At 34.6% G+C, this 18299-nt stretch overlaps 1 protein-coding gene and 1 pseudogene across 2 annotated transcripts; one reads left to right on the top strand and one right to left on the bottom strand.

The window, feature by feature from the left end:
- The first annotated feature begins 2640 nt into the window (after positions 1 to 2640).
- On the top strand, positions 2641 to 5719 carry LOC116403907 (annotated as a pseudogene).
- Positions 5720 to 11881: 6162 nt separating this feature from the next.
- On the bottom strand, positions 11882 to 16356 carry LOC101221722 (pentatricopeptide repeat-containing protein At3g14730). 2 transcript variants are annotated; one of them, XM_031884967.1, is made up of 3 exons: positions 16227 to 16356; positions 15676 to 15886; positions 11882 to 14691 (listed from the first exon to the last, which is right to left on the bottom strand). In XM_031884967.1, exon 3 carries the CDS (start codon positions 14584 to 14586, stop codon positions 12688 to 12690), a length of 1899 nt encoding a protein of 632 aa, XP_031740827.1. In that variant the 5' UTR covers positions 14587 to 14691; positions 15676 to 15886; positions 16227 to 16356; the 3' UTR covers positions 11882 to 12687. The 2 variants fall into 2 exon arrangements, with proteins under 2 accessions (XP_031740827.1, XP_004149501.2); XM_004149453.3 differs by lacking the exon at positions 16227 to 16356 and having other exon boundaries at positions 15676 to 16209.
- Between the last annotated feature and the right edge of the window lie 1943 nt (positions 16357 to 18299).

Genomic DNA, 18299 nt, shown 5'->3' with positions numbered 1-18299 from the left:
TTCTTTAGAGCTTCAAGACCTTATGTTCTCCTTATAATCTCCTTTCTTCAAATGATGTGGTGTGTTTTATCCCTTTTCAATCCAATGTTTGATTTCTTTTTTGCTCTTTTTGAATTTTTGTGTCCTTTACACACATTTGAAAAGAGAAATGGAAGTTGAATTATTCAATTTAAAAAAAGTTTATTAATCAATCAAGTCTTTCAACCTAATGACATTTTGCATCACAATCCAATACCAATCACAAAAGTGGTTGCCGGTGATGGAACTGAAAATATGCTTCCCAACTCTACTTAATTTGATATTGTTTTATTTTTATGTGTTTGTTTGATTATTTTATAGGTTTCAAACATTAAATAGGTAGAATCGAACCTTTGAAGAAAATGAAGATAAAATAGATCAATTCAAAGTCCAACAAATCGGTAGCACAACGCCACCATCATGATGATATAAATTGGTAGCTTTGGTTTTTAAATCATATCCTTTGATTTAGTTGATCGTTTTTAGTAAATGACTCATCTTTTCTTCATTTTTCGCCTTCTATTCATCTATAACATTATTTTTTCTTTTAGGTTTTATTTCATCTCTTATCTCTATAATCGAGCAAAAAGGATGTAGGTCTTTATCTTGTCCACCATTATGGGAAGGTAAGATCTTTGTTCTATCTAGTTCTGAGAATTCTAGAGGAACCAGTTGTATTTTTTTAAAAGAAGTATTTTGACTTAATTGATATTACTCTTGATTTATTAGTTATTATGAATTACAATTTTTTGTTATTGGTGGACAACCAATGTTCGATTGTGCAATTCCATTCTTTAAATTAATGTATAATAGGTGATATACCAATAAGCAATATGTTAGATATTCTTGTGATTTGTGGTTAACAACAAAGAGCATTGTTCTGTTGACCTAGGAAAAACCATATTAAATTTCTAATTAGGCTTTTCCTATTAGAAATTTATACTAGCATAATTCCTAAATAGTAATGCGATTAGTTAACTTGATCAAGATGCCCCTCATCTAATTATATTGGCTAAGTTGATATTTAAGACAATTGGTTAGTTTTTCTAATCAATTGAGCTAAGCATAAGAAGTAACAAGTTAAAAATCATACATTAATAACTCGATGATTAAAATTGCATTTCTATCTTTATTTTTCTAAACGCTTTTCTAATCATATCTAAATATCTCTTAAAGTTTATCAAGTACTTTAGGATTAAAATTACATCAAGAATGTTGGGGAATTGACAAAAATAGGCCAAAAATAGGGTAGATAAAGATTTTTAGGATTGATTCTAAAAAAGCTGACATTTAGGACAAATTAGAGGTGAAATGACAAAAATACCCTCATTTAATTTCCTCATTCCTCTTTTCTTTGTCATTTTCTTCAACCTAAAAACAAAGAACAATGTTAAAAAAAAAAAACGTAAACTTGAACCTCCCGCATTTGAACTCTCCCGTCTCTGCAGTTCCATCAACTTTTGGTGTCTCCGGTGACCGTTTCTTCTCTTCCGTCCATTTCTTCTCCACTTCCATCCATTTCTTCTCCACGACTCTCCACTATTTTCTGATTTCAACTTTTCCATTGAACCTCTCCATTTTTTCTGCACGGGTCTCTGTTTTAGTTTCGACTCCAACTCCGGTGAATGCTTCTCCACTCCTTTCTGATTTCAGCTTTGTTTTCACCGGACCTCTCCATTTCGTCTCCACTCCTCTACGTTGGCAGTGCCGTATCCATCCTCTTTGAAGTCAAGTGAGTAATAAAATCAGAGTTTTTTTTTTTTTTTTTTAAGTTAGTCTGTTGAGATATGTTTATCTATTATTACAGTATCCATCATGTTTGTTTAAGTTGTCTGTTGAGATCTGAGTTTTTTGTTGGGCACATTTTAGATATATTATTAAATTTGTAGAGAAGAAATGCATATGTCGTAGGCACACAGACATATAGAGCCGTGGGAACCATTTTGTTTTTAGGAAGAAGAAGCATATAATTAACAAACATATTGGACGAAAAACCATTTCCTTTAATTTGCAATGTACTGTAATAATAGATAATTGGGTTAAGAATCTATTATATATGTGCATGCTACAAATATATATATATATATATACATACCTTGGAGTTTAGAACATGAATTCCAACATATTTGATATCTCATCTAAACTCTGCAAAGCTACCAGTAGAACAATGTTGAAAGACTATATGTTGCAGTGATGTTCTCTACTTTGTTAATGTTTTTAGTGATGTAGTTTCAATAGAATACAATCTTTGTTCCTAAACATACATGTAGGCTTTCCTCCTACTATTAATCATTGTAGTAAAGGTGTTACAATATATGTTTAGCCGTGCAAGCAATTTGGTTTAGTAATCTAATTTGGTTTATTGGCCTTTACTTGACCAAAATTTGAGTAGAAGTCTCAAGATGAGAGTGTTACCCTTTCTAAACTGTTTAGAATGCATGTTTAGCTAGTTTACTAGGCTTTAAAGGTTTAGGGTTAGCAATTTTATTAGACTTAGCAAGTAATAGCCTTGAAGTTTTAATCTCGCACCTACCAAAATTTGAGTAGAAGTCTCAAGATGAGAGTGCATCCATGTTTAGTAAGTCTCTTATGCAATTATATTTAATTTGTTTTTTTTTTTTTTGTGCAGACTTCAGTATGACTTCGACATCAACTAACGGTCTCATGTACAAGATTGACCCTGCTCATCATTTTCAATCTATAGTAAGCAGTTTATCTCATTTAGAAAACAATATGCGTAAAATAAAGGCTAAATTAAAACCAGATCAATTAACCTTATTTAGAAATACAAAGTTTGGCCACTTTTTGGATCTTAATATAGTCTTTAGTGGGCCTCTCATCCACTACTTATTATTAAGGGAGGTGGAAGATGAAAGGGTTGATCATATCAGTTTCATGATAGGGGAAGTTGTGTGCAGTTTTGGTAGGAGAGAGTTTAATATGATGACGGGTCTATGGAGTTCTCCAACAGAGCCTATTGAATTGGTTGGGAATAGTAGGTTGTTGGACAAGTTCTTCGAACAAAAAAAGTGTATTTATATAAGTGACTTAGAGGACACATTTGTGGAATACGAGGGGGATGACGATGACGATGACATAGTTAAATTAGCTCTAGTGTACTTTATAGAGTTGTCATTGTTAGGAAAAGATAGGCGGACCAAAGTGGACCGAACTTTATTTAGGATTGCAGATGATTGGACCACATTTAACAATTACGATTGGGGAGAGTTGGTTTTTGGACGCACAATTTCTGCCTTAAAACGAGCCTTGGACATGCAACATGCCAAGGGAAAGAATAAATCAACTAAGACAAAATATACTGTCATGGGATTTCCACAGGCATTACAAGTATGTTACTTTACTTTCTATGCACATATTTATATATACATATATCCTGGGACAATTGCTAAACTTGTTTTGTCGAACATGGAATAGGTTTGGGCATATGAGTCTATACCAACCATCACTGAATGTGGTGTACATAAAGTAAGCAACGACACAATACCACGAATGCTGAGGTGGGTGTGCGAACTATCGCCAAAGTCTCATGTCCTACAAAGTCAGGTGTTTGACTCGCCAATGGTAAGTAGCAACCAACAGTAACTAACTTACCAAATGCATGACTTTGTTCCTTTTTGTTTTGACTAACTACATTTGCTTTTCCACTTTGTAGTTCATAATTAATGCGGTAATTGAGATGATGTCTGAAGAGGAGGAGCATCTAAGAATGTCTTCAGAGGAACTTGTTGAGAAACCCCATCCATCTAACACCGTTTCTGAGAAGAATGGTGATTCAAAACAACCAAGAGAAGCTAGTAATGATGACAATGACTGCAAAAAGAGTAAAAAGAGTAAGAAAAAGAAGTGAAAGTCTAAGATGAAAGAAGTTGTTCGGAAACTCAAATATCGAGTAGCGGTTCTCGAGAATGAACGTGGAAGCCTAAAATCAATGCTGTCGACTATATTGAAACACCTTGAAGTTCAAAGAAAGGTTAGGAAGTAAAGTTTGTTTAACATTTTCAAAGTTATCCTTACCAATACATTTTGACATTTCCAAAGAGTGAAGAAGGAGACTGCACGGGATTTGAAGGTCATGATGCCCAGATCGAAGATGTTGACACACCCGGTACACCTTCTTGGTTGAGGATGCCAAAGGAGGATGACACAAGTGATGGGGTGAAACACGTTGAACTTCAAAAAAAGGTTAGGAATCAAAGTTGTGTAATGGGGTGAAAATCATCCTTACTAATGCTTTATTTTGACATAGCTAATGTTGATTATTAGCTTATATTATTATCCTTACTAATGCATTTTGACCTTCCATAGGGTGTCGAAGCAGACCGCAAGGAGGATGACACAATGGACGAGTTAGATAAGAAGGTTCATATTGGTTTGGAGGAGCCAATAGACGTCGTTGACGTCGTTGACGATTTCAACGAGGAAATTGGAGAAAAAAGTCTTACCTATTTTGATTCAGATGTCATGGAAATAGAACCTTTATCCACTAACACGAACCACCACGTCGTTCGGCCCGCACGTAGCAAGCGTGCAAGTGTTTACTTGTCAACCCCCTTCACAGCTTTAGTTAAACGATCTACAAAATCAATCACCACCACCTCTCAGTCTCAACCATTCGTTTATGATCCTATGCACAAAATACCTGACGCCCATTTAGATCGACTCAGAGCTTGGATTACAGACAAGCGTACGAAAGATGAGGTGCGTGAAACTTTTCACGAAAAAAAATCGAAGGAATTTTTCAGAGACTTGTTTATTTGTCGTCGGTGGTTGGCGGATGAGGTAAGGACTTTTCTTATTATTTCTTCTTTACATGTTTAGAGTACTTAGTAAAACCATGTTTGTTAACTAAAAATAGTAGCTTTAGGAAGTTGGTTTGATCGCATAACCGAATTAAATGTTTTCTTTTGTTTCTATTAGTATTTGGATGCACTCTTTCTTCTCATTCGCTTCAACATTAAGACAACCATGATACCTTCTGCTCAAAACTTCACAACTGTAGACACACTTTTCATGGTTTGTATTCGCAACCATACTTTATGTAATGAATTTGCTTTTGATATTTGTCTTATTGTCTTATTGTATTTCGGTCTGACATAAATACATATACATGCATGTGTATTTTTTTTCTTTCCAGCGACTATTAGTTGTGAAGTGGCCTGAATACCAAGAATGTATTAAAGAGAATCGACCATTTCACTGGAAGGAGGAGTATCGGTTGGTTGACTATGTTATCGGATCAAAACAAGACTTTCAAGATCCTTGAGCGAATGTTGATTACATTTACTCTCCATTCAATATCCATGGCAATCATTGGATTCTATTATGCTTGGACTTGGTAAGTTGTCAAGTTAAGGTATGGGATTCGCTTCCTTCGCTTACGAGTGCCGAAGATATGAGAAGCATATTAATGCCAATTCGAGAGATGGTGCCAAATTTGCTAAATACTACTGAATTCTTTGTTAGGAGAGGCAGATCATCAATACACAAGGAACCTTGGCCACTTGTCATTGTTGACTCCATTCCACTGCAGCGCAACAATAGTGATTGTGGTGTATTTACCATTAAGTATTTCGAATATGAAGCTTCTGGTGTAGATGTAGCTACATTATGTCAAGAAAACATGTCATATTTTAGAAAACAATTGGCATTTCAATTATGGACCAACAATCCCATGTATTAACTTTTAGTTGTGACTTTTGAAGGAATTGTATATGTTCCGAACTATGTACATAAATAGATTTATATAATGGAATGAATATCATTGTTGTTTTATGGTATGAAATTTTTATTTCCTTCTCTAGGGAAAAATTGTCAAGTGTGCAGTATTTTGAGATGTGGTTATCTTGCATTATGATAATATGAAGACTATACAGGTGATTGGTTTTTTGTAGGGGCTACTGCTATGGACCAACATCATTTGGGTTCATTTAGAGAAAGAAATGGAACCAGCCATAATGAATTTAGGTGTTGAAGTGAGAGAGATATAATTAAAAATCTGGTATTCAACCAACTTTTTTTTCCTTTTGCTGAAATTTTGTTGAAGTGAGAAAGAAATGGAACCAGCCTTTTACATTTGTTTGATTCATGGTCATCTTTTTTTTTCTTTTGCTGAAATTATGTGGAAGTGAGAAAGAAATGGAACCAATGTATTATATGACAACCTATCTAGTAGTATGCTGACATAATGTTTACTTCCGACTTATTTTCCAATGTCTGCAAAACTAGTTTAGCAAATGATTCTTTAGATTGGCTTTCACGAGTATCAACGGCAGAAAGTGACTTCACAACATTTTCATTGTCTTCTTTTGAACCGTATATCTGCTTGGGATTGTCTTCTCCTAAATTAACTACCTGTAACTTGCAATCCTCTACCAACTTTGCATGCGGAATTTCAACTTCATCTTTACTCTTTATTCTTACTTAAGTGTTGCACCACATTTAAACTCTTTAGGTTATAGCCTTTCTGCCATTTATATGTCGAGTAAATAAACCATAGATTTTTTTATTCAGTAAAAAAACATCTGTTTGTTTATAAAGGTAAGTATATGGTCTTTATATCTACAGCTATCTCACATCTAACATGGTATAAATCTGGCAAGTTTACATGGAAACTTCGAATGAGTGTCTCGTGACTCGAGTGCTATTAATACAGCACATCATAAGGAAAAAGAAAATTAATATAGTGATATATTCTTATCTATTTATAGCATAGCATATTAATACAGCACATCAAAAGAGTTCACAAGAATCAAGAGAACTCTAAACTGAGGGTATTACATAGCAACTTCTTCCTTGATTCTTGTGAACTCCTATGAAGCCTAATTTGATTGTATAACTAAAAAGATGCATCTAATTGATTATTATTCGATTGTATAACTATAAATGATGCATCAACATCATTGTTATAGGAACTTTTCTGAATAAGCCAATGTCCTCTTTCATAACCAGTGGCAGTTCAACATGCAAGCCTTGGGAATTTAAATTTGCAACTAGAAGATCCTCAACCCATAAATCATCATTTCTTCACGGAATTCATTGAAAATTTTCACATTCTATATTTTACTCATAAAAGCCCCTTTGAACTATCAAAATGTTAGTTAGCTTTACAACACTTCATAAGACCAATGAAATGTGTTCTTATCCACACTTTTAGATTGGTTGCCATTTCAAAGATTTTTCACTAGTTTTCCCACCTTAAGTTTTCTTCTCAAGTTCAGGCGCTACAATATTTATCCACTGAAAACCCATGCTTAACATACTAAACCAATGGATCAATAACTCATGGAAAAGAATCAGATGGGATGAGACCTAGTTCCCCCCAAAAGCTCGAGTCTCACCCTTTGAGCTCCTTAGCTGCATAATGGAAAGAAAAACAGTTTAGAAAGAAGAGAAGGATTTAAGGAACACTTAGAAGAACCTCGAACCTCAATTCAAATTATCGATTTTGAACTAACAAATCAAAAGGGAAAGAAGAAGGGCAAATTAATCCTGCAATTTTCTTTTCTATAGTATACTTATATGTTTCAGGTTCATACAACATTCAGGTTTTATAGAAAATACAGCATTTGGGTTCATACATTTTTCAGTTTCCTCAGGTTCCAGCCCTCGTCACTCAAGGTCAACAGTTTGCACCACAAGCCAGCCAGACTCCAGTCAACAGTTTGGTTACTCTATGTTCCCACTAGTCATTAGTTATTAGTCATTACTCAAAACCAGAGTTGAAAGGACATGTAATTCCAATGAGATAAAACCAAATACCATATAAAATGGTTGTTACACAAAAAGTAATACAAACATTGTGAAAAAAAAATACAATAAGTAAATATTCTATAAAATGTTCACAGTAAGATAAATAAAAAGAGAAGGAAAGTCTTGAAGTTGCAGAAGAAAAGTCTTCAAATTAGATTTGTCAGTGAAATGACTTTAGTGATCTTGCAAACAACACATGACACAATTTTATAAGCATCTTCCACCTGCATTAAAACAATGAACATTTTTTACATCATGATCATGCAAACAACTCAAGCACAAACCAAGCAAGTATAAAACTAATACTACATACCAAGACGGGCACTAATCTTGTATGCTCGACTTCTGAATGTATGAAATTGGATTGGTACACGTTAATCTATTGTGGCCTATTTCTTTACATCGACCACATTTATGCAATTTTGGTGCTTCACCGACACTTGGAATCCTCGTTTTCTTCGGTCGACCAACTCTTTTCACTACTTTCGGAGGTAAGACAGTCATATGTATTCTTCACTTGTCTTCCATTCCCACTGATTTCCAACTGGGTAGACGGCCTCCGAACATGCTGCCAACAAACATTCATTAGTGTAATAGTTAACACATAAACTATAAACATTTATATTGCGATCTCGTGCTACAGCAATGGCATGTGCGCATGGTAGTTGCTCAGCTTGAAACTCCTTACAAGTGCACTCTTGAGTATGAAGATTTACAACCTCCTCTTTATCTAAATTTTTAACATGGAATTGGTAACAATCAATTGGGTTGACCTTCATTGTCAAAGCTCGTTCTTGTTTCTTTTGTAGAACTAACTCTGCCCATTTAGTCAATGTAGACGTCACTTTAATGCCTTCTTCTCGACGCTCCCAAAACCAACGTTGTAGCAAAACTCGAACATGTTCAAGGAATGAAGCAATATACAAATCTCTAGGTTCTTTCAGTATAAAATTCATGGACTGTGCTATATTTGTTGTCATCATATTATATCGTCTTCCTGGACAGTGAAAACGAGACCATCGTGTTATTCCAATGTCGTTTAAATATTTTCCTGAACCATTAGGAAATGCAAGAATACTTCTCCACGCTTCTGAGAACGTTGATTCACAATATGTTCTAGATGCATTGTAAAACAAAGTAGCTACAGTGTCATTCTTATATTTATCATTCAAATTTTGAGTCAAATGTTCGACACAAAGTCCATGGAATGCGGAAGGAAAAACTGATGAAATACACTTAGAAAAACATGTTTTTCGATCTGTCACGAAGCCTAGATTAGGCACCTCTCCTATTGCACCTTTCAATTTCTCTAAGAACCACTGTATTGAAGCATCTGTTTCTCTGTCCACCACTCCAAAGGTAAGAGGATAAATTTGATTGTTGTCATCCAAGCAAACATCAACTATCAACTGACCCTAATATTTATTCTTAAGGAATGTTCCATCCATGACTATAATCGGCCTAATGCAGTTTAAGAATCCTCGAACACATGGACAAACAGCCATAGAAAGATATTTGAAGAAACGATCATCTTCAAGTTCCATGTGAAATATTGTACCTACATTTGCAAGTTTGAGAGCTTCACCATATCTAAGCAATAGATTATATGACTCTTCAGGACACCCTCGCACTCATTCATACGCATTTTCTCTAGCGCGCCATGCTTTTTCATAACTCATATTTATGTCATAGTCTTGCCTCATGTCTTCTATGATATCACGTGGTTTGTATAAACGACCGACTCCCTTGAACTTTGACTTTATTAATTCTCCAACAACCCAAGATTTTGCTTGCCTATGGTCACGATTCAAAACCTCAAGAGAACACGAATGAACTTTGACATACTTTTTAATCTTAAATATATTTGAATCCTTCAATCTCATCGCTCGCAGTCTCCAACCACACTTGTTGTTAATGCATCTAACAAAGAGAACCTCTTTTGTAGACTTTTTTACTACAAACTGAAAAAAAAAATTCATCGCCAAAACACTTAATCTCATTGACAAATCTTTTTTGGAAAAAAATATTTGTCATACATCAAACTCCTCACTTGTAGAGTTTTCTTCGGACCAATCACTCATGTCTGTCTTCAACTTTCGGCTAGAAGAGCTGTAATGAACTTTAGATTTTCCTTTGCAATCTTTTGTAGGAGCATCTCTATGTTGTGGGATGTCAAATGATTCACTATTCATCTCTACTAGCTCCCACGTAAAAGTATCATCTTTCGAATCATATGACTCATATGATTCCCATATAGCCGAAGTGGTCCCTATCACGTTATCACATAAGCCAACTTCAACTTCACGAACATGAACTTCATTCTCATTTAATGTATCCATTACAATTGGAGGATGATGGTTTAAGTTATGAGCTTGGTTGCTGCCAGATACTGAATTGTAATCTTTGCTTAACACTTTTTTGCTTTGATTACTTTTAGGCTCAAATGAGACGTATAAAGGGACCTCTAATGAATTTTCACTAAGAAGATAAAACTTCAAATCACGGTCATTGCTTAACTCAAATGGAGGAGCCTCGTGTTCCACTTTTATCTCATATATGCATCTTATCATTATGTCAAACTTTGAAGGGTCAACTTCTGCAAGATCATATAATTTTGCCTCTAAATCTTTATGTGTTATTTCTTTACTGACAACAATGTCTTTTAACATGCCTCATTCGTATTTTCTTCATCTCTCATCCCATGTACCACCGTAACGCACTAACATGGAAACACGTGACATCCTTAAACCACCTTATACTTTTTAATTGCTGCAAAAACTGATTTGAAGTTAGAATTTGACATATCATATAAACAAAGTTTATTAAAAAAACAGTAGCTAAATACTAAATAAAACGTGTATAGTCACACCCTACATGTTTACGATATTGCGAGATACAAAAAACAATAGTTAAAAGTCACCATAAATCAATTCATTTAAGATTAAACATTTCAATTTAAGAACCTACGAGATGTCTGCGAGATGTTTGCGAGATAAAATAATAATAACTTGCTAACATCCTTTGAAACATCTCTAAAACGACCCTAAATCAACTTGAAACAATTAAAAATTATATTTGATTTATACATTTAAGATGCAAATATATATACATATAACACAACACGATTCGAATTAAAAAAAAATTAAAACAAACCACAATGCGTGAGATGTTCGTCGGAGTAGAGGATGAACGACACCGGAGTAAAGCGGAAAGTTGACAAACTTTTGAGAGAGGAGAAGATCTGCAAATGGGTTTTTCTTTTTTCTTTTTCCTTTACGTAATCTATGAGGAGAAGAACTGCAACAAATGAGTTCTTCTTTTTGCTTTTTCCTTTACGTAATCTATAAGAAGAAGAGCTGCAACAAATGAGTTTTTCTTTTTGCTTTTTCCTTTACGTAATCTATGAGAAGAAGAATTGCAGTAAATGAGTTTTTTTTTTTTTTTTCTTTACGTAGTCTATGAGGAGAAGAAGGCAATTCGAATTTTTTTTTTTCCTTCACGTAAACTACAACATTGAAGAGAGAGATGTTGGAAGAGAAGAGCAAATGTGAAGTGAAATTAAACGAGGGTATTTTCATCATTTCATTTCTAATTTGTCCTAAATGTCAATTTTTTTACGATCAATCCTAAAAGTCTTTATCTACCCCATTTTTGACCTATTTTTGTCAATTCTCCAATAATGTTTTGATTATTACATTTCTAACTTTTTTTTAATCACATCTAAACATCTTCTAACTTTTTTTTCTAATCACATCTAAACATCTGTTTAAATTTATTAAGTAGTTTATGATTAAAATTACAACAGTAAATATGATATAATTCAACAAAATTTAAAAGTAAAATTTATTTTCTTTCCCTTTCTTGTTTTCTCTATGTTTTACTACAGAAATCATCAACAAACATGCTCCATCCATTGTTGAAATTTCATGAATCTTGAAGTTATTTCACATTTTTTTAATTGTCATACAACTAAGAAATGTTGAGAGATTTTCTCACTCACTTTAAAATTTGAATTCGCAGTATGATTCACCAAAAAAATGGATGAACCATACAAATGCAACACACAAATGCACCACACACGAGAAACAGTAAATTGAATTTCAATAGATAACAGGTATTTTATTGATGATACGAAATGTTACAAAATATACCACAGATCCAAATCAACCCATCCAAGAGACCACATAAAAGCTCTCTAAGTTCAGGATTATGAGACTATTAAGTGGTAAAGGTGAACACAAGTTAAACCAACAAAATAATCATTTAAAGAATAGAATTTATGAAAAAATTTGTGGATGCGTTCCTGAAAATGTGGTTGCTCTTCCCATCCATATCAATTAAACGTTGTAAAACACGCACAAAACACTACGTGTACAACTTGTGTCAACCAAAAAACTGCTCTAATAATCTACCGAAAGTTTCAAATAGGCCTAAGGTCTTCATATCACTTGGGAAAGTCATTGACCATTTGAAATCCCTTGGGATGGCGCATAGATACACCATTTGGCCATCGTCTTGAATCGACTCATGCAGAATGGGCTATGCGCCTATTTGGAGTGCCTTTTAAGTGCACTTTCTGGCCACAGAGAAAAAAGCTTTAATCTTCTTTAGGAATCTGTCCTTCCAAATGCTTTTGTAGAGGGAATGTAACAACCGGCCAATTGACACTCACAAACTTGTAACAGAGAAACCAAACCTTAAAAGTGGCCAACGGATTCAAAGGCTACAGGCAATCATTCTTCCATGCTGCAAGAGTCTTCTGTAAGCAAGTGTGTACAAAGAATCCCATTCTTCAATAACCTCCTATTAACCGTAAATTTATCAATGTGTTTTTTCACTCTTTGTTCCTAAATGGTAAAAAGAAAAAAGTCAATTCAATTGCAAATACTCTACCATGTCTTAAAACGAATGCATCACTTCATCATGAAAGTATCCAAAGCCACAAAGGCAGTTAATCAATGCATTTAGTTCATGATGTGTCCTGTCTCCCATGCTAAAAACATACAGCCCATCCTTGAGTTCAATCCAGCTACAACCTGGTGTCTTCTTAACATTTTGTTCCTTCATTGTTCGTCTAACTTCCAATGCTTCTTCATATCGACCTACGACTCCGTACAAACTAGACATCAATATATAACTACCACTACCACAATGCTTAGGTTCAAGTTGCGTTATCTTTTCTCCAACAACATTTCCCAACTCTGCATTACCATGAAGTCGACATGCTCCCAATAATGCCATCCATAAAATGAGGTTGTCTTCAAGAGGTATTCTTTGAGCCAGGTCATAAGCTTCCCCTAAATGTCCAGCTCGACCAAGCATGTCGATTATACATGTATAATGCTCAATAGTTGGAATCACGCCAAATTCCAGTTCCATTCGAGTTAAGAATGAGCGCCCTTGATGTACAAAGCCTGCATGGCTACAAGCAGATAAAACTCCAACAAATGTGACAACATCTGGTTTAATTTGGGCCTCACACATTCGATGAAACATATCCAACGCCTCTGTACCATATCCATGCATTGCATAACCCATAATCATGATGTTCCAAGACGCCACATCCTTATTCCTCATTAGATCAAATATTATGTCAGCATTTTTCATGCATCCGCACTTTGCATACATGTCCATAATGGCGTTGTTTAATAACACATCATCACCATTTTCATTTTTTCCCAATCCATTAACAATCATATATCCATGAATTTCTCTACCATGCATGAGGGCAGCCAAGTGAGAGCAAGCTGGAAGTACAGCGGTGATAGTAATCACATCAGGTAGAACCCTAGAACCTAACATCTTGCCAAAAAGTCTTAAGGTACCATCATGATCATCACATTGCTCATGAGCAGATATAATGGAATTCCATGAAAATAAATCCTTCTCATTTATCATCTCAAAAATCATTAAAGCATCTTCAGTATGCTTGCACTTCCCATACATATCAATTAGTGCATTTGAAACTGCAACACATGAACTATAACCCATTTTTGTTACAATTCCATGAATAGCTCTCCCATTGTTAATATCTCCCATCGAAGTTAAAATAGACAAAATGCTAGTCGTTGTAAATCTACTAAGTGAAATCCCTTCTTCACCCATTCTCTTAAAAACCACTACTGCTTTGTTGAGGTGACCAATTTTGGTGTACCCATTGATCATTGCATTCCAAAGCACAACATCTCTCTCGGGTAACTCTTCAAAAACTTTCTCAGCATCCTCCGTTCCATCAACCTTCAAGTAAGTATTGACAAGAGCACTACCAACAAACACATTCAACTCCAATCCCATTTTAAATAAACAACCATGAATCTTCCTTACCTCCATGAACTCACAACAAGCTCTAACTACACATGGAAAAGTGAACTTATCAGGCATTACACCCACTGACCTCATTCTCTTATAAAACTGAAATCCATCTGCTGCAAGCCCGTTTGCAACAAATCCAGCAATTATTGCATTGTATGCAAACACATTACGCTCATGATATGGATCACGGAAAACTAAAACAGCCTCTTCCATTTGATTGCATCTAGAGTACATGTTGATCAAGCTAGTAATGGATGAAGGCAAATGAATAAATCCAGAAGTGACCATTAAGGAATGTAGCTGTCTCCCTTTGGTGAGATTCTTGTGGTTGGCATATGATTGGAGAGAAAGATTGCACGTGGCTACATCATAGTGTATTTGAAAAACTAGAAGTCTGGAGGGTAAATGGAAAAATGGGTAAGAGAATAAATGGTGCTTCTTACCAATGATTTTTGAGAGGATGGTCTTTTTGCTCATTTGATTCATATAAGCCGGTGTAAGAAAATTTGGAAAAGTTGTTATGAATAAAGATCATCCATCAACGATCTCATGAAAAATCCACCATGCAATTCTTAAGTTGGGCATTATAACCTACAATCACAACATACCAGAAATATTTAGACATGAGCATGCACACAGAGATATACACATGTGAATACATGTTAAAAAAAAAAAAAACTGCAACGGCATCAAACAAGAATAACTGGAGACCAAAATTTTTTAAAAACTGAGAACACTTTTCACTGTAGATAAACCTTTATTATTTGAAATTTGAAAGCACTGGAAATACACAGCTCACCAAATTCAAATATGAATAACAGGGGAAACATTCAAATAAACGAGAAAGATAGATCAAATCAAGTCAGAAAAATGCTGGGAAAAACCAGCAGGCAGCAAGCCATCTTTTTGTTTTCTCCTCTTCTCTTGTAGTAAGAGTAGCCTTTAATAATGGTAAAGAAAGCTTGCACAAGAGGGGTGACAAGACATTAGTGATGGGTAAGTTTCCAAGCGGTACAAATTAAAAGGAAAATACACAAAAATGGCTCTAATGTATGGTTAGTTTCAATTTACCCTTGAACCCTTGAACCCTTGATGGGTAACACACACCACATGCATGCCAGTGAGATACAAACATTTTTTCTTTCCATTTCTGTTCACAGAGAAATAAAAATAACAGGGAACTCCACCAATCCTAAGTCCAAAGCAAAAGGAAAACCAAAGTTTTATTTGGGTTCTACAAATGGATGCCGAATGAAACAAGGGTGTTTTTGTGTGTGTGTTCCATTTCCAGTGAAACCAAAACAATTAAATACGAATCATGAGCAAAAACCAACAGGAAAACTCAGTTATACTTGCCTCTTCTGAACTTCAGAAAGAAAAAGGAGAAAAATCAAATCAGCATCACTTAATGAAATAAGAACATAGAAGAGATGAAAAAGACAATGAGGAGTGACCAGAAATGAGAAAAGAAGTCTCAGTGAAACAGCAGAAATTGCAAAACTAAAAGCAAATAAGGTTAAAAATCAACTGAAACTTAGATGGGGAACTGGAAGAAGTGAGAAAGAGAAGCCTCACCGCCGCCGCCACTGGTGGGTGTATCCAAAATAAATTGTGGGTACGTGGTGAATAGCGCCGCTGGGACCCTTTTGAAGATCCTCTCGTTCCTCGGGCACTTTCACTCTCGCTGCATCCATCATCCATCGGGCTTGTTTGATTGGGAATCTTAAAACATAAGTGTGAAAGACAAATGTTTCTTCATTCCTTCACTAGCAACGCCACCTTTGTGCTGCGAAAAATAAAAAATGTGGGTCTCATTCGCTTAACTTGGATGTCGTTTACTTCTAACAAGTAATGCATAGGATTGTGTACAAAATTTCATTGGATTAAACCAATTTTTATTATGAATTGATTTCCGTGGTCTAAATTCAATAATTGGATTACAATTTAAACATGGTATACTATAACAAAGAATAAACAAAATAATTAATGTAAAACAGTCGCAACAAACATAAACATAATGATAATAGTAAAAAATAACAGATATAAGGCTCATAGAAAATTCTTCCATTTGTGAGAGGATCGGAAGATAATTTCATAGATTCAATAGGAAATGTTGCTAGTCTTACTTCCCCAACAATAGGGCTAATGCTGACTCTTTGATCTTTCCTTTGCTTCTCTTGAGCCCAACGTGGAATTGATTCCTTCTATTTTATGGGTGTGGCTAATTCGGTCATTTAACAAAGAAAGAAAGACTCTCTTGCTTTAGCATATGACTATTACAAATCAAGCTTGAGAAAGGATAGGCTTTTACCTTGTTTACTTAAAGTTCCTTTTGAAACAGAATATAATGCCTAACTTGTGTTAGTGAGTACTCTAATGGCATTGGCGGAACAATTGAGATAGCATTTTTAGGATTAGAGGTTTTTGAATTCCTTACTTTTCTTTATTCACAACTTCAAATGTGATTCTAATTAGTCCTTTCTTTTATTATTATTGAAACAAGTTTTTGCTTTTTTCAAAGGTCGAGAGTATTGAGATGGGAATATCGAGGGTCTGTCGTTGGTAGTGGACAAGTAGATAATTATCCATGTAGATGGATTGATACGACGCTACCATATTCTAGGGTACAAATTGGCTCACTATTCGATTCAAAGTGGATAACTACCTAAATTAAAATGAGGATTTGATATTTCGTGATAGTTATCATAGGTTGAAAAGTGATGAGCCAATAGCAACGCAAAAGTTTCATACAAAGGTGCCTTGGGAAAAATGTTTAAAGCCTAGGGAAAGTCAATCTTTGCAACCATAAATGAGACTTTCAATCAAGTCAAAAACTAAAATTCGAGAAAAAAAGAAGAAGAATGTCTTCTAAACAAACTATTGGACTTGGAGAGGTGTATATGTGTTTTTTTAAGGCTTATTCAAGCTACTTTTGGACATCTAATTTATCTTCTTTCTTTTTCTGTTCATCTCAAGTGAGAGTAACTCATCTTTGTTCATAGTCATCAGAACTGTCTCCTCCTTTATAGTCGAACGACTTCGCCCTTCAACCCACCTCTCAAGATACAAAATCTCCTCCCATGAGAGAGTGGAAGCTTGAGGATGAGTATGGTTTGGATTTCAAAATTCATTTTTGTTCTAATCAACTCTGGAATTTTCTAAATCCACAAGAAGCAAAATGAGAGTTTTGTAATTGGAAAGGTGTCTATTATCGTTTATGGTAGTCTTTGTCCCAAACTCGATACAATAAAATATTACTAATTATTTATTAACATATTTATGTTAGAAAAAAATCATAATTTTTTTTTAATATTATATTTATAATACACATTTCATTGAAGCTATTTCAAATATAACAAATTGGATCAAACTATTTACAAACTTAACAAAACCTAGAGCTAAGGGTTAACTAGAAGAATAGTGATTTTAAAGTTGTCTACTTTCTCTTTAGAAAAATGACAAATCGAATTAAAAACTTAATAAGCCAAAATTACAAAAGTCTCAACATATACCCACAAAACTTATAAATATGAACTACGTTGTTTATTTTAAAAGTTTTAAAATTTGAGTAAGGAAGTAAAATTGGAAGTAGTAAGAAGTTGGTGTTTGAATAAATCACAAAAAGAATGAAGCTATAAAAATCTTTTATGGTTAAGGATATACGTTTTTGCAGTTCGTGACATAAGTTGTGCTATAAAAAGAGAGTTTAGGAAGTATTAGACTAGGAGTTTTGGGTGGTCTGGGTGGAGAAAAGTTTGTGAGAAAGAGTTGGAGTTTTGTGAGAAAGAGTTGGAGTTTAAGTAAGAAATTCAATTATTTAGTTCCTACTTCCACTTACTCCCGGTTTGAATTAATAGAGTCGAAGCTTGAAATCACCGTGTGCGATCATGAACAAACTTAAATGAAGAAATTCAAATACCTTGAGATTGAAAGGTGTAAAGGAAAAACGCAGCCCCTTTCGAATCAATCGCTCGCAGGCTGTTTTGTTTTCACTTCCCGAATAAACGGAATAACGAGAAGACCATTGAACTCAAATAGAAGTGGTTCGGTTGGGTCAAACCGAAAATTAAAAAAAGTATACGAACCCGAGCCGCACAATCCGAACCGAGTATAAGCGGTTCGAATCGGTTTCTACCTTTGGTATTTCGTCTCCTTGTCCTTCAAAGTTCAAACCATTCCTTTGGAACATCTATTCCTAC

The sequence above is a fragment of the Cucumis sativus genome, chromosome 5, assembly GCF_000004075.3.
Source record: "Cucumis sativus cultivar 9930 chromosome 5, Cucumber_9930_V3, whole genome shotgun sequence".
NCBI lineage: Eukaryota > Viridiplantae > Streptophyta > Magnoliopsida > Cucurbitales > Cucurbitaceae > Cucumis > Cucumis sativus.
Note: the sequence above shows the minus strand (reverse complement) of the source record. Positions and strands in the feature narration are given on the sequence as shown.

Excerpts from the sequence above, each read along its gene's own strand:
- LOC101221722 (XM_031884967.1), bottom strand. The coding sequence starts at position 14,586 with ATGAATCAAATGAGCAAAAAGACCATCCTCTCAAAAATCATTGGTAAG.